The sequence below is a fragment of the Hippoglossus stenolepis genome, chromosome 24 (genome assembly GCF_022539355.2).
Source record: "Hippoglossus stenolepis isolate QCI-W04-F060 chromosome 24, HSTE1.2, whole genome shotgun sequence".
NCBI classification, from domain to species: domain Eukaryota; kingdom Metazoa; phylum Chordata; class Actinopteri; order Pleuronectiformes; family Pleuronectidae; genus Hippoglossus; species Hippoglossus stenolepis.
This window is the reverse complement of record NC_061506.1, coordinates 5,255,062-5,282,590: the sequence shown is the minus strand read 5'-3', so window position 1 is coordinate 5,282,590 and position 27,529 is coordinate 5,255,062. Positions and strand designations below refer to the sequence as shown.

Sequence of the window (27,529 nt, the reverse complement as noted above, 5' to 3'; positions counted from 1 at the left end):
AGTCTGCCCTTTTCAGCACCATGAGCGTTGGTCTCATCAGTAATCACTCTGATGTAAATGAGGGTAGTTGCTGCTCGTGAAATGCTTTTGTTTGGAGAGATTGTTTGTGTATAAAAGAGACGAAGGTCTTTGCTGCATCGCTTGTATGAGATCACATTTTATACTTCGTACCTGGGTGAATCAACAGACAATATGACATGTCAAATTAGCGTGGCCGCTTGACGGAGACTGATTGAATCAAATCACATCATTGTGTGTGTGTGTGTGTGTGTGTGTGCGCGTGCGTGCGCGTGCGTGCGCGTGTGTGCGTGCTGGTCTGTGTGGATGGGGGAATACCCTTCCACTGGAACAGTCTGGAACCACAAGACTGTTGCCATGGCAACGTGAGGATGGGAATTTCCCTAGTAACAGACGGGATATGGAGATACTGGTAAGAACGGGAACGTCACCTTGACGACTGTGGGAATGTCACTGGCGACAGTCGTCCACGTCTCGGGGTAAATGGATAAATGGACACGAGACGGGTGGACAGACGTGTAAATAGAAGATGATGCAGCAGGACAGTCCCTCGTGGAGAAGCATTGATTTCTCATCCATTACAGCAGGGAGTTATGCAAACGCCTCCATTTCAATTCAATTTCAGGTTTATTCTTATGGCGCCACATCACAACATGCATTATCTCAAGGCACTTTACATAGTAAGATTAAGACATTACAATATTAAAACGGTGACCCAACTGTTCCCATGATGGGCAAACAGAAACTTTTAACGGGAAAAAACTTCCTGGACTGGCTCAGCTGGAGCAGCTTTAAGCTTTATCAAAGAGTAAAGTTATGATTTATTATCAACCTATTAAACGTGTGGTGATGATTATTAAAAGTTTAGTACTATGTTTATTATGGTGCTTATTAAACACACAGTGGCAATAACTTAACGTTTATTACTGCGTTTATTATGGCGCTTATTAAATGTCTGACCCTACAGTTTAACAATGAACCTAAATTATATTTTCGCTTTTACAGTCACAGTCGACTCTTGTTTTTGCACAATAACAACTCGCTCTCTCTCATGCATACGCTGGTAACTAAATGCCCGGTGGTGCTTATTAAATATTGACCCAGGTGTATACAATACTCCAGTGTCCACATCATTTGAAACTGTAATACTCGTAATAGAAATGATAATTACAAATCTACATAAAGATAAATGAATATGTATGATATTTCTTTTCATGTGTTGGCTTCTTTTTCTAATTAATTACATGACTGGTGACTAGATTAAGATTTTGGATTATATTGTCTTGTTAAACCTCTGTCTAGATGTAATTGTTATTGTAGCTATTCTCATATTAGATATAGAGGATTCAAGACAAAATATTAAATTACATTTGAGTAAATCTATGTTGGAACAATATAATTTAATTGTGTCGGCCTCACTCATAAAACAGAACAGAATATACTTGATGTCAGCATTATGAAAAGTTTGACCATCATACATTTCTCAAAAGGGCATAACAAGAAAAAGTTACAAACTTTCTGAAGACTTAGCCACTGTGTACAAAGACCTGAAAAGAAATAATATATATATAAGAGATTATATAGTATTTTCAAATTCCGGGAAAATTATACTTTTGAGTGTAAAGGGTCAGGCTTCATACAGAGTACTGACTACATACAGAGATGTTTTTTTATATATCAAATTGAGGAGAGGTATTAACAAATTGCCACTCACATGCACCTGCAGTATTATATCAAGTATTTCAATAGATGAAATGCAGAAGATACAACATGTTTCAGAGAACGATGAGAGACAATAACAAACATTTGCAGCAGCATCTTCAGACTGTGCGTCACACAAACAAGGACAGAGAGATTGAAACGGGACTGAATTCAGTCTGTGCGCAGCAATGGGTAGTTTCTGTTCTCATGCTGTCGGCTTTACGTGAATGAAAATATACACCTTGCTGCATCGTAACAAACAACAGTTTCACTGGGGAGAAGTGTGCACATACATCAAATGAAAAATCTAATGTTCTGATTTCATGTGATCTGCGCACGCTCCTCACAGTGGTGGGTGATCCCTGCCAGCAAACGTAATTGCAGCCTCTCTGATCTAACTAGGATTCCTTATTGACGGCACCACACAACACGCAAAAAGCAGTGTGAAGGGAATATTGTCAGTTCCAGCGCTGGTTACAATCTTCACGGCTTCTCTTCCTTCCTTCTTCCCTGTTGCACAAGATGGATCCCTCACAAAGATGGAAAACACCCCTGCCTCTATCCCTCACACACACACACCCACACATAGAACTGGGTCAGTCTTGGCTTTTTTTCTGTCTTTATGCATTAGGGTACTTTTACACATTCCCCCTTTCTCTCTCAGAAACACACACACATGTTCAAAGGGGATTTCCCCCCCCCCTGCTGATGGCTGCCCCGGCGAAGACGAAATCACTGCTGTGTGTGTGGAGGAAGAATGGGTGTGGTCACGTGTGCGTGAGAAGCCGTATCAAATAATGAGTGTCACCAAACAACGTCGGTGTGTGTTTGTGTGGAAAAAGCGTCCCTGCATCCACAGGAGAAGGTGTGATGAGGGGTAGTGATGATAGACTAAGGGAAAAAAAGCCTGTCTGTACCTGTCGAAGATGCTCCACTGTTAAATCCCCAGTTGTGTCTCATTCTGAGCAGCTGTAGTTTCATTTCATTTCGTTTTTATTTCATTAATTTCTGGTTTGATTGCGAGTTGCAGGAATCAAACAGCGAGCGGCAAAAGTGAGGGCTGCTTAATTGTCTCGATATGAAATAGCCGAGAGCGCCTTCGTTTCATAACTAAACATGAAAAAAATCTGTATCGACATAATGACTTTCTTCTCCTTGCAATATTAGATGTGATTATGTAAACATCCCATCTAATATTTTAGACAACAGTAACATCGTATCTTGTCTTCAATATACAATGCTTCAGACAAACAAACAGAGATCCACAGAATTATCTACCTGTAAACTAAACTATTGGTCAATAGCAAACTAAATATGACGGCTACAATGCGACAACGCAGCTGCTCTTTACTATCAGTGGTTCAGAAATAAATTATCAGCATTATTCGAGTGGAACAATGATGGCGAAGGAAGGATTAGTCCAAGAATCCTGTAATGGATTGGATGTGCTTGACTAGTCTCTCCAGAGGAAATCCCTCCGGATGCAGCAGGTTACATGTGGCCACATTGTACTTCGTTAATGCCGCACCGCACTGTATCCCCAATGTGGCCTTCTGGGAATGTGTGCGGAAATTGAATTCACAGGACAAATTTGTGCATAAATTGTTCTGCAGAAGCTGACAACGCTTATTTAAAGTTTCATTTAAGCGTATGACGTCTAACATGTCCTGATTTGAAGTTGAATTCTTAAAAAAACGCCTGTGTGGTTCTCTCTGTTCTGTCTGTGTTATATAGAACCACAGCTGAAGGGCATAGTGACCAGGTTGTTCTGCAGACAGGGCTTCTATCTCCAGATGGGCCAGGATGGAAGTATGGACGGGACCAAAGACGACAGCACCAACTCCTGCAAGTGGACACACCACACACGACACACGCACACACACACACGCACACACACACACACATATGATAGTAAATATGCATTTTTCCAAGGTAAACCTGGTTAAACAAATGAATAACAGCAATTGTGTTTTGATAGAAAAGTACTGCTATTTAACTACTTTATTTACTCAACATAATGAGAAAAACATTTTTAATTAAGAAATTGGCAGAGATGCAAAAATGTTAACTTACTATACATCATAATTCATTTGCTTTCTTATATCCACTCTTAGCGATTCAATATCCGCTCATAGTAAATTAAGTTTATTAGGGTTGAATTCAGGCACTCAAAACAGTGGGTTTAGTTTTGGGAAATGATGTGGCAACAGTGACTTTACATTTTAGTATATAATTTAAGCAAAAACCTAGTAACCTATAGGAAGTTGCCATATTATATTTCTGTTTCAAGAGCGATTACTGAAAAAACAAGGTTTAAATTACATCGTGTCACACGGTGTTCCAAATGCAGCTCTCTGCTCACCCAGCTGCACATTACATCACTCACTCTACAGAAAAAGGGAGGATCTGTAATCTACAGCAACATATGCATTTGGTTTAAGTGGCTCTTGCATAACCCTTCAATTCACAGAGAAGCTACAAACATAGTGCACAGCTACCCCACCTACCATTTTAAGAATGTTGATATAAAAGCCTGACAGTCATTTTAAAGGTCGGTATTTGATCGACATTCACAGCATATGAAAGCCATAAAGACAGTTCAAGTGTTTTTATAACGGCTCTGTTTGGGACATTTCATATAGAGAGCAGGCAGTGTGGTTTCAGAGCGTTCCACTGAAAGCGACAAGCGGCTGCTCGGGGCATTTTATTTTTAAGGCTTTTTGTTTTGTTAGACCTCTGCACTCGACACAACCTTCAGGGAGGAGCCCTAGATGGACGGCGTATCGACAAATGTAGCTTTCGCCATGTTCTAGCATGCAACTCTTGGAGAAAAAAAGATAGTCAGTGATAACTAAAGCAGCCACCTCACTGGTCCAAATTGTCCTGGTTGGTGTCTGTCAGTCGCCTGTTGCAGCTACGTCCCACTTGTGTACTATGATTGATTTATTTATGTCTTCACGTCTCCATTTTGTCACATTTCTGCCACGGCTCTGTGTGCACATCAAACAGAATTTACTGCAGCTCGCGCTTGTTGCAAAGCGTCACTTTATCTCGCCGTGGAGACATCAGCAACATTTCCTACAGCATTCAAAAGCAGAGTTGTTACCACCTCTAATCAGCCGGGTGCTCATCCTCATGTTATTGAGTCCTGTGCACGAGCGTGATCCAGGTTCAAAAAGTGTGATATTTATCAAGCATGATTACCTGCAGGTGGATCCATGCACATTTAAAAAACTGTCTCCTGCTCAACCCTGAACGCTGTAAATGTTCTTTAGAGAGATTCAGCAATAATATCTGTGCAGCCCTGATAATGAGGGCACTGCTATGTGGATATTCAGAAAGATGCACTGCTGTGGAGGCAGAATACTCACTTGAGGATATTTTAAAGCAAGGTATCAAACTCACAGCATGAAACGACAATATATATACATGCTACAGCCAAAACCAATCCGATCCCTGAGATGAGACAAACAATACAGCTCAAGATCCAATATAATAAAGAAGTGGAGATGAAACACACTGTGTGGAAAATACAATTTTTTTTTTTTTTTCTATCAGTGCGAGGGTTCAAATAGGTGAACGGGGCAGGAAGATCAAACCACAGCCACAGTCTGGTAATCTTAAGGAAAAACAAAATCATTCAGAAGTTTTTTAATTTTTCAAAAGTCCCCAAGTGGAGACGGTGAAGATGAGTGGAGAAACCTCGGGGTGACCTCAAATTCAGGGGGAAAATAGTGTTTGAAAAATAGTGTTTTAAAATATGTATAAGAAGAAGTTTACCAACTTTACCTTGGGATGTTTGCACATTTACCCACACTGACATACAATTACTGTAAATTATTTACATTGAACCATATGTTTTTGTAAACACACTGGATATATGAATAGAGGCAGGGCTTACTTTAAATGTAGCTGTTTCTATCGTAACAGCTGGACTGTCTGAGCTGTCAGCAGGCTAATCAATATGATGCTAAGAGGTGAACAGGTTAAAGAGCTGCCATTTCAAGTGACCACAGAATTTCACCATCTTTTGAAAGGTCAAAGCAGTGGACGGCCAATAATCCACAGAATTATTGTCCCATTTGAATATAAGAGGAGCTACACACATGAATATATCACAATAGAGGTATTGTAATGGTAATTATAATAATATTAAAGATGCATCATTCTGTTTTTGTTGTTTCTTTAAATGTTGTAGTGTAGCTGCTCCTCTATTGTTTGGTAACATGAGTATTTGCAAAATTTCCGTGTCAATTTAATGTTAATTCCGTCTCTTTCACTCACAGACTATCTATCATAGATATTTGTAAATCACTTCTGTCTCAGGATACTTTGGAGGTATAAAGACAAAGTGTCTGGGTTTTGGGGTGTGATGAGAATTTGTAGTTAAAGCAGTGGGTTGAATTTTCAGTCGGTGTTCTGCAGGCATCTTCTTCTGCAGACTTTAAAGCCCTGCAAGCAGCCCCCCCGAGGGTGAACTGCTTTATCACCTCACCAAACCAGTGGAGCAACAGACGAACATTTCAGCGCTCTGAGCGCACACACACACACACACACACACACACACACACACACACACACACACACACACACACGAACAGACGCACATGAAAATAAATGTTTGTGTTTTGTCTCCAGCTCTGTTTAACTTAATTCCTGTGGGTCTGAGAGTCGTGGCCATCCAGTCAGTCAAGACTGGCCTCTACATCGCCATGAATGGAGAGGGTCACCTCTATTCCTCGGTGAGCACACGTACAAACACACACATACACATAAGCATATGCTGGCCAGTTTGTGACATGTCACGGTGCACAGAGCCGTTGTGTTCGGCACAGCTGTCGTGGAGCTGGGCAGAGGCTGTATGTCATTCTTATTGCTCTTTTCTTTTTTGTGCAGCAGCCAGTCCTGCCGGAGGCTCACAATAATGTTTGTTTTTGGGAAACTGTTGCACTTTATTGCAAATGTGTCAGGTCCCAGGTGTTTGGTTCTGATCTGTGTCGTAAACTGTTCCAGGATTTCAATAAGAGGCAAACAGACATATCATTGAATCTCTGGTAATTTATTTGTAACCTCCAGTAGGGAAACATTTTAATAATTAAATTTTCATCAAATTGGTAATTTATTTTGACTTAATCTAACAACTTGCTTTGCAGTGATTCTGGAAGAGAAGCTTTTAACTGTCATGAAATAAGGAAATTGGGCCAAGATGTGATTCAAGATGTTTTTCACCTGATTCCTTTAACATTGCGAGATACAATTTTCAACATTTTAACTCTTTTCCCATCTATGAATATATTTGAAATTTAGTTAAGTTTAGCTTATTTGATTTTTAGAGAACTTTTAGGCCTTGATCCTTAGTTTTCTCTATCATTTAATCTAATCATTTAAAGTAACATACTAACAACAGATTTCCTCCTGCTTTCTTCTCATTATCAGCTGGGTGAGCACTGGGTGATTCTAGCTGCTGTATAAACCATAGCATCCTCTGTGTCCAGAGACTTGAGTCTTTCTGCAGGGCGGCTCCTGCTCTGTCTGAAGGACCGCTATACTCCGAGCAAATAAAGGGAAATGAATAATGAGCGCTTTAAACTAATCTTTATCTAAATCTTACAATATGCAACTTACATTCAGGCTTAAAATTAAAGTCGAATTTGTGGGACAATAAAATCAAGTCATTATGTATGTTGTTCCGAAGAAGTGGCACAGAGACGCAATTGATAAATTCTTAAAGATCAATCTAAAAGGAAAAGGAAAACGTGTCCAGATAAAAATTATATGAACTTTCTTTTTCGTTCTTGTTTATGATTGAGACAAGAATGCAGAGTCAGAGCAAGCGGTGCATAATAACACAAGAAGATGGAGGTGGTGAAGAGCAAGTGGAGGGGTGGAGGACAGAGGGGAGGTGAGGTAGAGGCGTAGCGACCGACCGCGAGAAGATCTGCTCGAGCAGAATATGAATTATTTCCACGCTGACTCTTCGGAGAGAGTTCACACTCCTTCACTGATGTCTCTTTTACATCACATCGTCCCTCTTACCTCCCCTCCATTTCTTTGAGATGACAGGTGCAGGAGAGGAGCGGAAAGGAGGCGATGGGTGGAGGAGAAGACGGGACAGGTGATGGAGAGAGGAGGCGAAAGTGGGTGGGTGGGAGGGAGAAAGGAAAAGGCAGAGAGAGGAGAAAAGATGAAAGGAGGGAAATGAAAGGGAGAGGTGAGAGGAATAAAGGTGAGGCCAGGACAAAACATGAAAAAAAAAGACGGAGCGGGGAGAAGAAAGGATTGGGTGGGAGGCAGAAGAAAAGAGGTGAGGAAGAAATGGGACATGGAGGTATAATGAGAGGAAAAAGGTGTGAAGGGAGTAAAAAGGTTGTATACAGAAGATGAAAAAGGGGCAGTGGAAGGAGGGAAATTGATGGTAGAGGAGAAAAAATCTAAAAGAAGTTTGCAGACAAGAGGAAAGAATGGAGATGAAGGAAATAAACGGTTATATACAGAAGAGAAGAAAGATGGAAATAAGAAAGAAGATGGAGAGGAAGGAGGACGAAACAAGGAGAGGCATCAAGGAATGAAGAGATGGAGCGACGGAAGGAAATAGTACATAAGATAAAGAGGAAGAAAGAAAATAGCTGTGGACGGGGATGAGAGGAAGAGAAAGAAAGGAGATCTGTGCTGCTCTGCTCGTCTTACTCAGCCTGTCGCTGAAAGTCACAGATGCATGAGGGCTGCCTGTAAATAATTGAAGAGGGGGAGTTCCCCCCAACACACACACACACACTAAACACACTGAATACACACTGTAGAAATCCCCTCTAAAGCTGCGTCGACGGAAATTGTGAATGTTTGATCATGTTCCAGTTCAGTGACTGAGGTGCAGGCAGCGACATGACAACAAATACATAAATTAAATACAGCAGGTCTAATTTAACGTGATGTCACTGCTTCCTGATGTTTAATTGGTTGCTGCTGTGAAGGTCCCGACAAGTGTACTGTGCGGTGACGGTGCCTTCGCTGACGCTCATTAAACATTATATCGCAGTTTGTTTTTATCCTGGTCGTTCGCTTTAATGTATTTTTGTAATTGGTTCAGTTCAGGTTCACACACACCGAGCAGCTTATTTATTGAGTTTCTTCATTTCTTTTATCCTCCCAGCTTCGTTATTGTGGGGGTGTCAGGAAGTCGATACAAATCTGATTCTAGTTCCTGTAACTCCGCCAAAAACACACGGGGCAGTTGTCACCACTCTTTGTTATAACGTGTTCCAGATAGATCATTAGTCTGCAGCGTTTGGCCCTCAGAAGCATTTTTATGTTTCAATATGTTGGGTAGAAGGTGATAATACATCTCTTCTTGCACTTTCTTGGTTTGTTTATGTTCACTCATAAGTGTTAAGTTTTTCTGCTGCTGCGAAGGAAAGGTAACAAACACATAGAAGAACAAATAACCCTGAGATTCCTGTATTGACATACAGTTTGCTCTTATTCAGGTTCATAACTTTAAAGCTTGAAAAGGTTTACATGTTCTGAAAACAGCATTTTCTTATGTTTGTCAATGTAGCAGCCTATTACTATGATAATTGAAAAATCTATTTTATACCCACCCCCTGTCTCAAAAATAAACATTTAGGACATGTCCTTGTGTGGCGTGTTCTCCATACAGCACAGCTAGTTAAGTCTGAGCCTGTTCTGCTTTCAATGAGATTCTCTATCCTCTAATTGCAAAGTGTTAATGATATGCTGCAAACTTAGTTATACATGGTAGGACCTTCTTATTAATCCCAGATCCCGGGCATCTGGCGGTGTGTGGTTGTGCATGCACGTGCACGTGTGTGGGTTTTTGGTGTGTGCACGTGTGTGCGACTAACAGATGGCACAGTGCAATGAGCTGCAATGTGATAATTACTGAGCATGCTGGGGAAAGGGGGCCGGAAAAAAAAAAGGTGCTGATGAGTTTGGGACTCGGTGTGTGTTTATGTGCGAATGGAGTGAGGAGAGTGTGTTACTGTGCAGAAATGTATTAAGATGCACATGTTGGTGTGTGTGTATATGTGTGTATGTCTCAGGGTTGTTAGGTAGGTGTCAGGATGTCGGCACAGAGGTGAAAGAGGAAATTGAGTTTCCTCTAATACGCTGCTATTACTGCTACTCCTACTACTGCTACAAGAATAAGGTGAGACAGAGGATACACAATAATATGTGAGGGATGAAATGATGTACAGGATTTAAAAAGGCTTTCTTGTTGCAGAGAAATCCCCAAGGAGACAAACAAGAACATTTGAATCTTGGGTTGTTCTCAAGTACATTTTGTGGATGTAATGAGATAAATACGGTCATGACATAATGTCTAGATCATGACTGAGGCTCTTGTGAGGCTATCTTCTTGAAATCTGAATAGTGCTGACTGTCCACCAGCCAAGATTAGAAATGGAAATGTATTCCTCCATGCCAGCTCCTCTGAGTTAGACTGTTAGAGCCCCAGTCTGACTGCTCGAGAGCCCCCGGGAGCCCAAACACCATCAATTCAAGTCCACTCTCCATCCGTCTCTTTCATCCGCATGTTGATCCTCTTGTTTATTTGCTGGTACTCGTATCTCCTCTTTCTACCTCTGTCCCTTTAAGTCCAGGTATCTTCAGGTCACAAACATGTCTTTAAGTACTGCAGGGGTCGGCAAATAGCCTGCAGTCGTTTTAACAAAGATTTAGTTTGAGAAATCCGTAATTATACAGGTGAAGCTTCACAGCGTGGACAGCTCCTGGTGCTGAAATGAAGTCTAAGACATAACACTCACTATTATAAAGAATATGAAATCTTTCTCCACTATTACATCTCACCCATACTTATCCTGGCCCCTCATTAACTTAGGCTTGAGTCTCCTGCAGTGGCCTCAGGGTTCTGACCTGACCCTTAGCTGCATGTCCTCCCAGCACTCCCACTCCCCCCATCATGCTGCTGTGCTACCTTTGAACCGACTAGCTCTCCTGGTAGTGCTGATGCACTGCACACACATTGGAGATTTACTGTAGTAAATAGAGGCTTTTTCTACATTGTGCATCCCTCCTTCCATTTTCTTTTCACATTCTGTATTTCTGTATCTCTCTCTCTCTCTCTCTCTCTCTCTCTCTCTCTCTCTCTCTCTCTCTCTCTCTCTCTCTCTCTCTCTCCGTGAGATACATGTTTTCTTACAACAGGTTGCTTTGAATGAACATGTGAGTGTGTATGTAGGCGTGCGCTTCCATTCACTACACAGTCGGTACGGTACTCAGACAGTGAGTCCTGTGATGTCTACATCCAGAAAGATGAGAGGGAGGAGGAGTGGCAGAGAGAATAAATGTTAGCCATGTGAGTCATGACGCGCGCACACACACACACACACACACACACACACACACACACACACACACACACACACACACACACACACACACACACACACACTTTGTGGTGACTAGAGAATGAATGAGTTACTTTTCAAAGGTGCCGCTCTGTGAATAATGACATTAAAGTAGCACAGACGCAGACATCACACTCAAACAGCGACACCATGGAATGAAATGAGCTGAGTCAATAAAGGAAGTGAGAAGTTTTCTCCTCTCTTTCCCGAACCGGTCCTTACACCGCGTTGCTGCAGCTGTAACGCACCTGATCCAATTAAGAGCCGCACATTTTCATACCAGTGTAATTGGATGAAGTGGTTGAGGAACACGCTGAGAGCGACTGTGATCGTAGTCAGATTCCAGCTTTGATTCCGTGTGTCTGGGCTGCAGGACGTCCTCACATCCCCTCCTCTAACCACGCTCTTAACTCTTTTGTTGTCGCACTTTTCTTCCACTCCTCCGCCTTCTTCTCCGTGGGATTCTTTTCTTTAGAATGATTTGTTTACCCACAATTCCCCTGGGTAATTAGTGCTGTGATAATAACTGGTGTTGGAAATAAACACACCCACTCACTAAGCAGCACACACAAACAGACGCAAACGCCGACACATGTATTTACATACACATAGGGGTGAAAAAAACAACTTAGTAGTTTTATCCTTCCACAAGATGTAGTTTGAATTAATGATTAAAAACATGACAAGGTTGAAGAGGTGTGTTTCTCTAACGTATTTTATTAAATATCATTTTGATTATTTTTTTTCTATTTTTTCATATTGTATTGATTCCAACTATATCACACAGCCACAGCCACTCTCAGGTGATAAATCGGACTTTTTAAAAGTAAATTTTTTTAGGCTGCAGTATTGAAACATGACGATATTATGTTTATTTCTTTAACCTTTAACCTGCTTGGCAAGTATCTGTAAACTTTCCTTAAAAACTGAGAGAAGGAGGAGTTTTCCTCCAGCTGCCGCAGGTTCGATTCCGACCTGGCCCCTTGCTCTTTCTCCCCTTGTCGTGCTGTGTAGCAACATTTCTGAGGAGGTGCGCATCCCTGCAACCTGTTAAGTATCCGTCTATCTGCAGTCAGTCACTTAGACAGTCTGTCTTTAGAGTGAGATCTAGGGGTCACCAGCCTGACCTCTCTACCCTCCATTACAGTATGATGCCACTCATCCAGCTCCCTTTCACAAGCCATGTTCCCAATCGCATGTGGATTAAAGGCTTTTGAAAATTATAATCATTGTTGTGCTTCTACTGGGAGGCTCCCAGTGGCCAGCAGTCAAGCTGTGTCAGCACTGGGCAGCTGATTGCCATGTGTTATTAGTGCAGCCCGGTGCGGGGCCAAGAGTTAACTCTGTGTTTCCCAGTTGTCACTTATTTTGAAGTCTTTAAAGCCTCTGCACACAGGCAGGAGTTTACTGTGTCCATACGAACACTCCTTCTGCATATTCACATGCAGAATCTTTTTATAGAGATTATTGAACACTAAGCATACAACTTCTTCGAGGTCCATTTTAAGGCAGCAAGTGAGTGTGGACAAATTAGGTTTTGACTGACAGCTCCATTCTCCTGTTAAATTTGTGGCTTCCATGAGGGTCGTTATTTTTTGGGGGTTTTGTGACATCATAAATTCCCACCTTTGTTCCACACAGCTTCAACCTGGCTAGGTGCAATCAGCCGGGGTAATTAACCACACGTGTGGGTGTGCAGAGGCTTTAATGGATGCGGGACAAAGTGCTGCCTGCATCAATTTAGTCTGTTTTGGAGCTTTGGAGGATATTTAATATGTTAATGGCCTCTGTCTGATTATGGCAGTCTGAAAAACAGCACCTATTCAGCCTAGCTTGTGTGACTGTGTGCGTTGTGTTGCACGCATGTGTGCGGCGTATTCTCCTCCACTATATCTCTGCAGCGCACAAAGAAATGACAGAGTGAGGGGGGAAAAAAAGAAGAGCGATGAGAGAAACAAAAGATAAGAGAAGGGAGAGAGAGAGAGAAAGAGAGAGAGAATCCCCTGCTGTTTTTCCAATCAGGAGGCGTCGTCCTCCTCGCCGAGTGATTTATTCTCTCTTCTCTCCTCCATGTCCCATTTTCCAAGCCCCCCCTCACGCTCTACTCCACCCCACCCTCCACGTCTTTCATTCATTCTTTCTCCCCGTCTTCATCTTCCTGTGGGCAGCTTGAGAACATACCTATTTAGAAATGACGACAGAAACACATTCAGGCAGCCGGCGTTGTTAAAATGACTCACCTGTAAGGCTCTCGTCTGAAGTAATTCTCACAGTTCACTCTTTCTTCCCACTCCGAATTTAGTCGGGAATAAACGCTGCTTCAAATATCAGACATCTTTTTATATTAAAAGCAACATTTAAGTATTTATGACCACACTTACTAACAGAAATGGGCGAAGATGATCCTCCTATAACGAATGAATAATGAATCTGGGGTGCAGGCTGGGAATAAATATACGTATTATAAAATGTATCTAATTCAGGAACGAAAAATACGATGCTATTAATACAAATCAAAGCCATGGTTACCAAAGGAGAACATTTGATCTGTGGCGGCGTGTTTGTTTGTGTCGCTGACATTGCCAATGAATGGAACACTCATTCATTATCACCTGTCTTGTTTTGTCACCAGCCAATCATTTAGTCACATTTCACATCCCGGCGAGCCCTCCTGCACCTCCCTCCATTCATCCCCTAGAGCCACAAGTGTGTGTGTGTGTGTGTGTGTGTGTGTGTGTGTGTGTGTGTGTGTGTGTGTGTGTGTGTGTGTGTGTGTGTGTGTGTGTGTGTGTGTGTGTGTGTGTGTGTGTGTGTGTGTGTGTGTGTGTGTGTGTGTGTGTGTGTGTATGTGTGTGTGTGTGAGTGTGATCCCTTGCAGCTGGTGCCACCCAGCCCTACCCTTATTAAGTGTCGTCCTGTGTTAGCATGAGAGCACAAGATGTAACACACTATATGTTAAATACCCATTGCAAATGTTTGTGTGCGTGTTTCTCCCTGTCTGCCCACCGCTCACACACACACACACACCCACCCACCCACCCACTGACCCCTCCCTCTCAGCGCTGGTTGGTTGCCACGGCTACAGTGTCGCCTCTCTTCCTCATGTTGCTATGAGACTCGGACCAACAGACCTGAGCTGAATGACAATGTGTCTGTGGCTTGATGGCAAGAGGCCCACAACAACCAATAAGAGACGGTCTAGACAAACACTTCCCATTCTGGGGTCTGGGGACCTCGGGGGTGATTGTTTGGTTTGGCAGGAGACTCCTCCGCCATTTGAGGAGTAGTTTGTTACCATTATTACTTTTCACTTCCTCAGCAGATGTCTCAATGAGGAATTTGTGTCCGTCATTGAATGCTAGATAATTATGAGTGCATTTATGAAATCTGTGTCTGATAAAAAATATTGGCTCAAGACAGGAAGATTCATACAGTGATAAATAAAACCCATTTCATTACAAATGAGGAATTAAAACACAATTATTTTCTGTTTTAATGTGAACAGTGAATAATTTAGTGACAAGAGAATAACTCAGCTCCCCCAGCTCTACAAGTCTACTCTATTAGCTCATTGTTTTGGTTTTCACTCAAAACTGCTTCGTTAATGGTTTGACCCGCAAATCAAAGTTAGAGACCTGCTAGTGAAGACAGCAGCACATCCATCAGCTAAAGAGGAACAGATCAAGATCAAATCAGAAGCTTTCAATTTACCAGTTGATTTCCAGTTCGACCTTCACCTACGGTCATGAATACAAAAAGAATATAAGCAGTCGAAATTTGTTTCCTACATCTGGTGGTTGGGCCTTAGATGCAGGGGTTCGGACATTTGTGAGGAGCTTCAGGATGAGCAGGAAATACATGGCTGAGGAGAGGGATGTCTTGAACATCCTACTCACGAGACCCAATTTCAGATTAGCGGAAGACGATGAATAACTTAACTTTGTCCAAATACAAAGAGAAGATAACGATAATATCTATGTAGTGTAAAAGATAAACTTGGTATCTTTATTCTTTACACTATTTCCTCTTCACCGTTTTCACAATTTATCGAGATAAAATGAAAAGTATTTTCCGTTCTTTGAATGAACAAACAATTTTAATTTGTCACATTTTTCCAGTATTTTATTGACTTATTCATTTTTTTAAATCCAACAAACTTACAAGTTGCACATCCTTGAAAAACCCTGCTATCCCAGACTATATTCACTTCATATGAGAAAACGGTGGAAACTTCCTACTTGAAATCATACATCATTGACCTCGGCTTTAACATGTCACTATTGCTTGAGAAACTGCAGGAGGAAATGTCCTCTTCCTCTCTGACCTCCCCTAAAGAAGAATATTTTATGTCAGGCTGCCTTTTCTACTCGCTGTGAATCTGTCGTCTAGCAGACACTAGATAGAGACCATTTTTTTCCTCTCCCGGTAAGAATAACACCTTGTTTCTGTGCTGCAATATGCTCGGCTGGAGGTGCCAGCACCCATGGAGGAGAGTTTTGACACATAACGGCAAAGCAGATGTGGGTGGGCGGGTGAAATCTTTTGGGCTTTGTGTCCCCAGAATTCAATCTGCTTTTTTTCCCCCTTTATCTGTTTAGTTTCTTATTCATGTGCACACAGAGGGAGTGTTGGGGGAGAAAGACGGGTCAGAGCAATACACCATAAAGAGAGTGTTGTGCTGCTACTGTCTGTCTATGGCTGGTCAATATGGTTTCATTATTTTTTATAGCAGCCCTCAGACCAGAGAAACCCCCTCCCAGTTCTGTGTGAGAGGATTTGGTCTACAGGTTTAATGGGTGAATTTGAACCCACATGGATTCCTGAGACCAGTACAGCAACAAATGTTAACTTATATGTCAAATAATGAGCTGATTTCAAACACATATGGAGCCTGACTCCTCCTGCTGCTGTGTGTCTGTCCCCAATTCTCTCTCCTCATTTCACACTTGTACTGTCCTCTCAATAAAGACAAAAAGGTAGAGAAAATATCATTAAAGAAATAAATAATGAGGTGATTTCTTTCTATCTTTTTATTTACTTAAAGGGACAGTTCACCAAACAATGAAAATTCAGTCATTATCTACTCACCCCTGTGCTGATGGAGGGGTGGGTGAAGTGTTTGAGTCCACAAAACAATTGTGGAATTTCAGGGGTGGACATTTAGGCTGTTCAGCAGTTTTGGAGTAATCCTGCTAAAAAACAAACGGCAATTAAATCATTTCATTCATCGTAGAAAAAATAAGTGAAACACTTCAACCAGTCTTTTTATACTATCTTAAAAAGGTCTAAATATGATTGTTGTCTTTTAGGCAAACAACGCAGTATTCATTTTGTGGAAAAAACCCAATTGATTCACACTGAATACTCTGTAATTTCTTTCTGTCTCTTTGTGTTTCTCCTCAGGAACTGTTTACAGCAGAGTGTAAGTTTAAGGAGTCGGTGTTTGAGAACTACTACGTGATCTACAGCTCTATGCTCTACAGACAGAAGGAGTCGGGCCGGGCCTGGTTTCTAGGCCTCAATAAAGAGGGTCAGGCTATGAAGGGCAACAGGGTCAAAAAGACCAAACCAGCTGCACACTTCCTGCCTAAACCTATAGAAGGTAACATACTGCACATGCATGCATTCAACTTATTATTGTTTGGAGTTTCTTTTCTAATTTTGAATCTTTTCTCCTTCCTCTCATCCAGTTGCAATGTACCGTGAGCCTTCACTGCACGATGTAGGGGAGGCGGTGCCTAAAGTCGCCGGGGGCCCGCCTTCCAAAAGCACAACCAGCGAACCCGTGGTCATGAACGGTGGAAAACCAGTCAGCAAACCAAACAAGGAGGCGACATAACCCCGCCTCCATTTTCTCGCCCTCTTCTGTCTGACCAAAGGCCGGGGAAAAGCCAGAGACTCGCCCCACTGCTGCGCTCTCAAATAAAAAAAAAAAAATCAAGCAACATAAGGTAACAAACACAAACAACATCTCAACTTCTGACTGGTCAGCAGTGGGGCCGCACATCCCGCCTCACCTCTGTCCCTATTGGATGGATCAGGTTGTTGTGGGGCGGGGGCCAGGGGGACAGAGCGCTGCGGCTGGTGGGAAGAGGAGGAAGAAGACGGGCCACTGCCAGCCAGATATTTTGGAACTGGGACAGTGGCATGCCCTCGTATTAGAGACTTCTTAAAGAAAAAAGAAAAAAAATCGTCTTCACCGGTATTTTTCTGTGACAATCTATAAGATCGAGGCCCCTGCTTCCTCTGCTCGCTGCCCTGTTTTCTGTTGCCAGGTTTGCTTGCTCACTAGTGGCTACACATACTCAACCGCTGGGATTCGATCTTTGAGTAAAGCAGATTTAAAAACATTAGCAAACATGTGGCAGGGAGAACAAACACTGATGATTCAATTAAGACATGGCACAGGTCATTCCGTATGAAGCTTACAATGACATGTACCTGAAAGTGGCACTGTGCATTACATACGAGGCAAACACACCCGTTAACCTGTCTCTGATTTTCATCACTTGCAGTATATCTCCTCTTATTTGAGACCACTTAGCTTAAAGCATGTTTGCCTTTCAGCATTCCTTTATAATCTCTCTGTTCGGTGGTTTATTATCCCGCACACACAAAGCACTAGTGATTATCGAGCTACATTGTTGAACAGACAAAAAAATGTATTTCAGTTTCTACCTCTCTCTTTTTTTAATTTTATTTCTTCTTTCCCTTGAATGAATGATACGATTTCTGACACAAGTGTAGCTCCGGAGATGATGTGTAGCTGAAAGCGGACAGAGTTCCACAAAGTCCCTGTAGCAACACAGAGATTACAGGGGGCGTGCTGACGTCCAAGCAGAACAGTAGCAGTGTTTACATGGAGTAGCATATATAGTTGAGTGGGATGGGCCAGAACGTCGTGCTTACGTCTGTTCCCTTCCCAGGTATTTGAAATTAAAGGTAGAAATGAGGGTAAGAGTTAACAGGGTAAATGAAGGTGATAAAGCCACTGTGTGCAGATACTTTCCAAGAACTTTCAAATAAGCACTTGAGGGCTTTAGTGGCCCACTTAGGCTAAGTCCACCCAAATACGTGTTCGGTTTAAAATGGCGATTTAGAGCTTAGGAACCAAAACAAGGTGCCTCTCAATCTGAGAGGTCATACACGATTAACAACGAAGGAAAGAAGAAAAACCTCATTGGGCCTCGCGTAGTATTTAAATATGTCGTTCATTGAGGATGTTGCTCTTGTCTTGACAGTTCGTAAAAGTGCTTTTCATTTACAAGCTTGTCATATATTTTGTTCTTATCTTAATCTGAAAAGTAAGTACAGCTGTTGGATAAATGTAGTGGAGTGAAAAGTTCAAACTGAAATGGTGACGTAGTAAGTAGCAGAAAATGAAAATGCTTAAAGTACAAGTGCCTCAAAATGTCCTCAAGTATGATACTTGAGGGAAATGTACGTTCCCAACACCGGTCTCATGTCTCGGCGTCAGGTTATCTGATATTCTGTGAGGATCCGAGCAAACTTGTAATCAGCTGTGATCACAAGTAAAATCATTTTGGAACTGTGAAAAATATATTTCCCCCGTAGCTAGGTGATCCATTTAGCATTTGAAACAGGGCCTAATTACAACAGGTCTGACTGTTAATGGGTCCTGTCAGATCTGGTCTTTCCTGTTATTTGTTTGATTTAAATTAGTTTATGCATGGTCGGGATTGCTTTTCTGCAGGGCCGTGGACGATAATTTGAATAACGCTGTAATCGCATTAAAAGTCTTCACATAGTGGCTTTAAATAAGCCTGCACTATAAAAACTGTTATTTAAAAAGTATAAGAAATGTGTTTTCTGTAGAAAAACCATTAAAAAACAAATAGCTCTCATTGATCACAGGGGCAAAATGTGGGTTTTGTGTGTGCAACGTGAAGCTACAGGGCAGAAATTCAAATGAAATGGATTCCCATGCGTCGTCCCTCTCACTGTGACAGTCAACATGGCAGCAGTCTGTTCTGGACCTGAATCCTGTTGGACACCCGGGCCTTTCTGTTTACCCCTCGCTCTCTGACATCCAGTCTAGACGGCAATTAACTCCTCAAAAAGTTACACCAGTCGCCGGTCGTACCACTGAGGAGATAATAATACTGTGATCCCACACTTCATGTTAGTGTCAATGACAATGAGGCAGACACATGCTGATGAATATATTCAGTTTGAAACAGAAACCCCGCGTCTCTTTTGCTTCCCAATTTCGGGCAGAGGGAAATAATCACCGGTGCAACCAGAAGTACAAAGACACAATGACACAAAGCAGCCGCCCTTGACAAAAATCAAGGCTGCGCGATTAATCCTCCCAATTGTTCCGACATCAAACAAGCGTCAGCCCGAATCAGCTGCACGCCCCAGCCTCGGCAACAGGTGCCGCACGTGTCTGTGCCGCAGCTGAAACGCCGCACGCCAGTGAGGCCACTGTAACGCGTGGAGTGTCGTCCCGCTGTGAGGATTACACTCCGTAACTGAAGAGACTGTGAGAAGGCTCGACGGCTCACAGTGTTTCTAATTGGCATTTCTCACATTTTTTTCCCCTTCACATCACACCACATTGTTTCCCTCTCTCTCCTCTGATCTCATTAGCTTTGTCTTCTGGATGTGTGCAGCTTGGCCAGCTTCCATTACGTAAACTCACCCTGTCCAGTGTGTTCGTGCTGGTGTCAGCTCGTGGCCTTTCTGTTCTGTATTGGAAGAAAACAGTTTAAGGCTCATTAATGCTCAACGTTAGATATGTATACAGAAACCGACTGAGCCTCATGCCTCGTTTCCACCAAACTTTGTCCAAGAAGTGTATTATATTCCTGTGGCAACCTCCATGATCTCCGTTGTGTTGAGAAACTCTTTCCCTCCCAGTCTGGATTGTTTTAACCAGCAATCTAAAGCAACCGCTTTTGTCTGACAGAATTTCTCCCATGTGGCGTCTCTATCCATTCATAAAGAAATACATTTTTGTGCATTAAACACACAAAACTTTGTTGAAACAATCTGTTCTGTCCGTACTCCGGCGTTATTGTTGTCCGTGTTTGTGCACGTCTTACGGATACAGATGAAACAGAGCACTACCACTTAAAGTCGTAGGAGGGGAGTGAAGACCAATGGTTCAAGCGAAGGACACAAGTCTGTTATTGTCAGAAACTCCAGCCTCTGCGCTGCACTATAGTGGATGTGTGCACAGAAGTCTGCAGGCAGTTCTTTTTCTCTTTTCAAACGTTAAAGCAGCATAAATGAGCCCTTAGAGAACCAGTTGCAAAATATTTAGTTATCAATGCCAAAATGTGTAGGAAGAAAAATACAGTTTCAAGAGTGTTCAGAGTTTAGCATTTTCAATGTTTGTGTCGACCAAACTGTAACACTGAAGTACACTCGACAAGTGATGTTAGTCCATCAGAAAGTGTTACATTCACTGAGAGTGTCTCTCTTCCCCAGCCGAGCTCAAGGTGTGAGATCCAGGGCGCCTGTAGGTTTATGCTAAAAGCTCAGCAGTTTTACATTTGCAAACTCCAGCTTCATCCTCTCTGACGTTACTTTAAAAGCAAATTGGGATAAAAAATAAGACGCCTTGTGACCAGTGTTGTGCACATCAAAGATATGTGGATGTACCATTTATCAACTATTTGTGACACTGGAAAAAAAGGTATAAAAAGAACCAAAAACCTGACAATCAGGTCTGTAAACGTCCTTTTTATAATTTCTTTTAATGCATCTTGTGTTTTCCCGACTGCCTGTGTCTTTCCAAGGAGCCTTTTCTTTCGTGACCATCTATAGATGCAGCCGGTAGCATGACTCCAGGATGCCAACTGCTCTTCACTGAATGATTATCAAGCAGCTAATTTGTGCTACACTGCTGGCAGAGGAATAGGAGGCAAATCCTCCTCAGATCGGAGAGGCCCAGCTTGTTAGGCCTGCAGAAGGGTTCACATCCTGTGAAAGCCGCTATTGAAGATCTGTGGGACAAGATATAATTACGGTTGAGGCCAGAGAAAAATGGCCTGGTTTCCTGGCTACTGACCAAAGCCTCTGCTACAATAGCGGTTCCAGGCTTGTAATCACAGTTCCTGGTTCAAACAACGAAGGCGCAATTACTGTCAGCGTCTCCTGAGAAATTTCTCCCCACTGGTGGTTAGCCAGGTACCAGGGCTGCAATTATGAGACGTCTAACAGCGAGCGCTGTGCAGGAAGAGAGCAGCTGATTTAATTAGACGTGAGCAATCATGACATCCTGGGTCACTTTTAATTTCCACATTCAAGTACCACTCATGTCTTCATGGCAGGTACACATGTAGCCATCTTACTCTCCTCTGAAAGGAGGGAGGGACAAAATGGACGAGACGTAAAAGACGTGACCGGGTGCACGTCGGAGACACGGGAACATGTAGTGCTTTAGCACTGTACTCATGATGTAGCTCGTCTCCCTCAGGTTTTCTTTTTCCCCTGTTCCCCATTATTCCTCTTACAAAAGGCTGCCTTATTACATCAGAATGAGAAAGAACGAGGGTAAACGTACTCTCCTCCCAGCTGTTCCTTTCTCTGAATCCTCTCACCTCCCTCACCCCTCCGCACACACTCTCTCCATCCCATTTTACTTTTCAATTATCATTTGATCCCCCTGTCTTCTGTTCACTGTAAGTACGCTAGCTTTCGCTCTCTGCTCGTTTCGTAATCATGCGTCCAGAGAACTTATTCCCACCTCCTCTTTTCTCCTCCTCCTCTCTCGGTTTGGACTGTTTCCCACTTGTTGCATGGTTTTTAAAAGAGGAAAGACGATGGAGGGGGAGGGGGGTAATGCATGTGGTAATGTAGGAAATGTGTTATCCGAACAAAACAAACATTTACAGCATAGCACCAGTAAAACTTTGCCTCTGGCTCATTCCTGTCACTGGTTTGCACTCTGACAGATGCGACGACGACTTTTGATATTTGCATTTTAAAGCTCTTTTACATTCATTTCCCTGTGGTGACAGAAACAACTTACAAAGACATATGGGTTTTTAAAACATTATCCATTATTGCAGTAATGGAGGAAAGAAATAATGAATCAAAATTACTTCACATCACTAACGTTGTTACACTAATGCATGTCAGACAGTGAAATTATGGCAAACAAGAGCATCAATGCCTAACTCCAGTGGCTGGAAACAGGAAAACTAAAATTATAAGATGAAAACACAAGAGTAATGGCTTGATAGTCTTTGCATCTTCTTTTAACAATGATTGACAGTCGTCCATCTTTATAACCACTCTACGTATACAACAAATCAATCACCATCTTTTGATTTTACATGGTTTTATTCTTTGTTACGCCTTTTATCATTTATTTTAATTCACTTAAATCATTGTAACCATCCAGTGTAGTTTATATTTTCAACTTTTTTCCCTTATCAAAATTTGGGGGTCAACGAACTTTAGGGTTATCACTGTGATATGTGGTGTGACCTTCCTAGAACGAGTCGGGAAATAACAGAAAACGACCAACAACAACAACAAGCTTGTGCATATAGTTGTATCAAAATTGCATTGTCAGAATTAATGTATATTGTAAAGATGAAGGAGGTCACATTTAATATATTCATCTCCTGTCGTATTTTTCCAGTGCAAACCGTGCTAGTTGTGAGCCACAGGGAAATGTGAGTGGTGCAAACATTTAAAGGAAATCTCTCTCTGTCTGTCAGTAAATGTACAGTTACCTTTACATACATATTATGCAAACAGTTTGTCTGCACTGTACAGTTTGTGTCCAATGCATTGTATACACTCAGAAAACAACGATATTGAATAAAGGATTTATAGAAAGGAAGCGTGACTGGACTCGTTGATTGACTCTCTGCACATGTTTATTTTCACAGACATTGATACACGGCAGAACTGCATTTTTTTTCATGTGTTTAATATAAGCGCTCTCAGCGTCCCAGCATCTCATACACTCACACACTTTCATCCTTGGTGTTGACTGAAGGGCAGCCTGCATTATCAGCCATTCCAGCAGCAGAAAAGTAGCAGGGGGTGACTGACTTTGCTCAGGAAATGGACAGAGAACTGTATTCAGCTGCTTGTACAGTCACACATTTAACAAAATATACCCTTACAGAGGAAACTGGTAAAAAGTTTGTATTTTACTTAGAAGTCTAGTTTTTAATTAGCTCTTCAGGAGTATTTCTTTTTTCAGGAATTGTATGTATAACACTTTCCTCGCCATGTCTGCAAACTTTATAGTAATTTAAGAATTAAAGACATACTCACTCACTATTTAATAATATCTCATATTCATCCATATTCTGTATGTGTCCTCCTCTCTCTCTCTCTCTCTCTCTCTCTCTCTCTCTCTCTCTCTCTCTCTCTCTATTTCACAGTTATTGTCCAATCAATAAAGGCGTAATGCCCCCCCCCCTCCATGATTCATGCTGTCCTTCCACCAACTTTTCTGGAAATCAGGGATCAACGGACAGGGGTGAAAACACAACCTCCTTGGCGGGCGTAAGAAATGTTCTACTCACATGACACACCCATATTTTACTGATGCGTTGTGCTCTGATATCTTATTTTTATGACACTTGTGAAAATATGTTTTCATCGTCTCGTGCAATTTGTCTTCGTACTGTGCAACGCAACAGAGAGATGGTTGAACGAGCTGAGGCCCACGGGTAAAACGAGCGTTTGGCTTTTATTAAACAACCCAACCAACCTATTTTTCCTTTGCACCAATTTACATCTTTGTTGTGCAGCGAGTGCAGTACAAATTTACAATTAATCAAAACAACTACAAAAGTAATTGCCGCGCAATAAACCGAGGGCCTCAGGGGCGGGAGGCAGTGGGGGGGGCCTTGGAGTTAGAGTAACAGAGACAGGGAAATACACCACGAGTCAGTTTCCACGTAGCAGAATATGATGGAGGCAGCTCAAGTATGGAGAGACACATGCTGAGAAGGTTGACAGGCAGGAAGATGCTCATCACACACACACACACACACGGTGTCTGGCCTCCTTTTAAGTGACAGATGAACCAGCAAATACTGTAATTAGGTGAAGGTAATTAAAATGTGCATATGTAAATGTAATGTAAATGAGGTGTACTTTGAAGGGAAACATGGTGTTTAATTAGCGGGAAGGGGTTTCGGAAGGAGTCAAACTTTAATTATACCCAGTGACATGCTGCACGCTTCCCCTCTCACTCAGATGCTACTTTGAAAGATACGATTTGAGAATTCACGAGTCTCCTGTCGTTCCCCGTCATCCCAGGTAATTTGTTCCTTAGTTTGTTCGGTTACCGCGAACACGGTGACATCCAGACTTTGTAGTTCCTGTCACGGTGACATCAGATGTATCAACTTGAACTTCGGCCTGGCAGGTCACCGGTGCCGCAGCGTTCAAAAAAACACGTCACACTGCTCAACGACGACATCAGTGGCATCAACCAAATTAAATGAACTTCAGCTGTAGTGGCTGCACATTACCACATTCACTCACTATGTTATTTGGCTTGCCTCAACCAATGAGATCACTACGGCCAGCAGCTACACTAAAACTCCATTATGCACAAAGCAAAATGGCTGCACGGTAATCTCTTATTAAAAAGCAGCCAATTATAGTCGCAAAGCAAAATGACATTTTGTTATCACGCAGCACAAAATGTTTCGATTTCCCGTCTTTTTGATTAATTTCATTAAAACAGCATCGAGTTGGGATTTGTGGGTCTCTTATCTTCTGCAAACTCACACGCGCGCACACACGCACTGCAGAGGCAATGTGTTTGAGGTGGCATTCGGAGCGCACTCAAGAGCCTGTTTCCATCTCCCTCATTATCATCAAAGACAACAGGCGCTCCAGTACACGCACTTACATGCACTTACACGCACATACACACACACACACACAAAGCCATGCATCATAGATGGTTTTCACAGTCATCACAGCCACTTCAAGCCACCGTGAACATAAGTAGTGCAGCATGTAGCTCGACTCTCTTGCTGCCATCACTTCCCTTGGTGTTTTTTTTTTTTTTTAATGTTCTCATGTGAGGGGATTTTCCTCGGCCCTCAAAGTAGCTTTTAACTGACGCCAATATCTAATATCTAATAATGGAAATATGCAAAAAAATACGAGGTTTTGACACTATAGTGATATGTAAGACCGTTTCATTATGTCGCCATGGCAACCAGGTTACTGTCAATCCCTCTGAAAGGTTAAGATTGAACCCCCCCCACACACATACACGCTTGTAATTACTGCTTCTACATCTAATTTTCCCCGTTTGACAGAGGGAGAAATAATGAAAAGATCCAAGAAATGTATTCTTTCACGGCTCCGACGCAGGATCTAGATTATCACAGGTTAACAAAGGTCTGAGCAGACAATGAAAAATGTAATTTACTGACGTGTGTTTGTCTGGAAATGGGTTCAAACATCTCATCAAGGTTAAAAAAAAAAAACACCCCTGCCTAAACTACGCACGTCACAGGTCAGACACACGTCAGTCTGTCACTGTCAACCGTTCTTCTTCATCACTTCTCCCTGCTCGCCACCCCTCTTTCTTTCATTTGCCTCTTCTCCTCCTTCTCCTCCTTCTCCAACTCCTTAATCACAATAACAACAGGAAGGGGATGATGAAGAAACATGAGGGCTGGAGGAGAGAAAGGAATAATTTATCTCCCAGGTGATAAGTGACATTTGATGGACACATACTCACACACACACACACACACACACACACACACACACACACACACACACACACACACTAACTGAACAGAGCAGGATCCAGTCAAGCCAACACGCTGCCTGAATACTGATTAACCAATCAGAGCCCATTTCTGCCCAGCACCAGAGATACTCGTTGGCTGCCATGGCAACCAAGAAAGCATCACAGCTTAAAGGAGAGGGGGGAATCGCCTCTTCCTCTGTGTGTGTGTGTGTGTGTGTGTGTGTGTGTGTGTGTGTGTGTGTGTGTGTGTGTGTGTGTGTGTGTGTGTGTGTGTGTGTGTGTGTGTGTGTGTGTGTGTGTGTGTGTGTCTCCTCCACCTCTGAGACAGGAAAAAGACATACAAAATTCTCATTTTAATGATTTTAATAATATCTCATAATAAAACGTAAAGTAAATTTTTTACATTTCAGGTCATCATGCGGTTCCTGTTTTATTTGTCATGTTGCAAACTCTTCCTGTCCTTTCACTTCCTGATTCTGGGTGACTTGACAATCCCAGGGCCCTGTTCTTCCTGCCAGGAAACCCCTTACACTCTGCATAGTTAATTCCCCAGGTGTGCAGATGTCGTTGTTGCCTGTTCACAGGTTTCCTCATGTTTTTCCTTCTCTCGTGTATGAACCTTACTCGTCTTCCTTTAACTGTGACTAACAACTTTTTACCTCCACTCTGCTCTTGTGTGTGTGTCTCACTTTCCTGCAAGTGTCACCGCTGCGATGTGAGAAGTCTCCAAGCGTATGAAGTTGTCTGTGTTCGGCAGCCATCTTTAATGCTTTGAATCTTTCAAGAGTAAAGCTGCACTAACCAATATTTTTATATTAACGATTGATCTAATGACAAAACAGAGACTCAGTGTTGGTCTTTGTTGGTTGTAGTAGTTCTTTTCCAGTAAGTTTGTCTTTACTTTGTTATTTGATGCTATAAAAACTTAAATGTTATGATGGACAGCGGCGACTGACTCACGATTGGTCAAGCGCTTGTATCGATTGGAACTTGCTGCCGTGGCTCCATCACCAGACTCTGGCTCCAAATGGTCAAGATGGCGATGTTCGTATGTGGGATGTTTTGGCTTCATTTCTGAATATGGGAGGAAGTAGGGACGCCATCATTGTTGACAGTCTATGTGACAAACGCACAGACCAACTGGAAAGTGCAATATTTGGCCAATCAGCTGTTTTCTGTTAAAAAGCCACTGGACACACGATATTTCTCTTCTTTTGCTCTGAGCAGCGTTTGGGTCGCAGTGTTTCTAACGCACTTTGAGGACTGTGAAGCATTTGTATTATCTGAGCGTCACTGAAAGAGAGAAAAGAGAAGCAAATTAAAGAGGGAGCGCCTTTGTCTCGCCGCTTCGCCAATATTGTTCTCAACTGTCATGCAAATGAGGCTCAGTGGCCTGAGAAACACGAGGAGAGGGATGAGCGGAACAAAAGGAGTCAATGAAAATCTGCTTTCTTATTTCATATAGAGCCAAAAGCAAGGAGGCCTCTACAATGTTTAGATCTAAATTTTGTGGATTAAGTTTGTTCACAGTACGTTTACATGGACACAAATATTCTGATATTAACCTGATCAAGATATTATCTGAATGAGTCACTGCATTTTCTGATTACTTCAACCTGAATAAGGTCATACTGAATAAAAGAGGTAAAAGAAATGAAAAGGATGAAATCTGTATGAAAAATTAGAAAAGATTTGA

The 27,529-nt window shown here is 42.2% G+C and overlaps 1 protein-coding gene across 3 annotated transcripts in view; it reads left to right on the top strand.

Annotated features, from left to right (window-relative positions):
• LOC118103628 (fibroblast growth factor 14) overlaps positions 1–22,932 on the top strand; it is a 46,843-nt gene extending 23,911 nt beyond the window's left edge. For all 3 annotated transcript variants that reach the window (XM_035150757.2, XM_035150759.2, XM_035150758.2), the window contains exons 2-5: positions 3,454–3,564; positions 6,358–6,461; positions 16,512–16,710; positions 16,799–22,932. In XM_035150757.2, coding sequence (XP_035006648.1) covers positions 3,454–3,564; positions 6,358–6,461; positions 16,512–16,710; positions 16,799–16,947 — 563 coding nt within the window. In that variant the 3' untranslated portion in view covers positions 16,948–22,932. The remainder of the gene's footprint in view (positions 1–3,453; positions 3,565–6,357; positions 6,462–16,511; positions 16,711–16,798) is intronic.
• Positions 22,933–27,529: the final 4,597 nt, after the last annotated feature.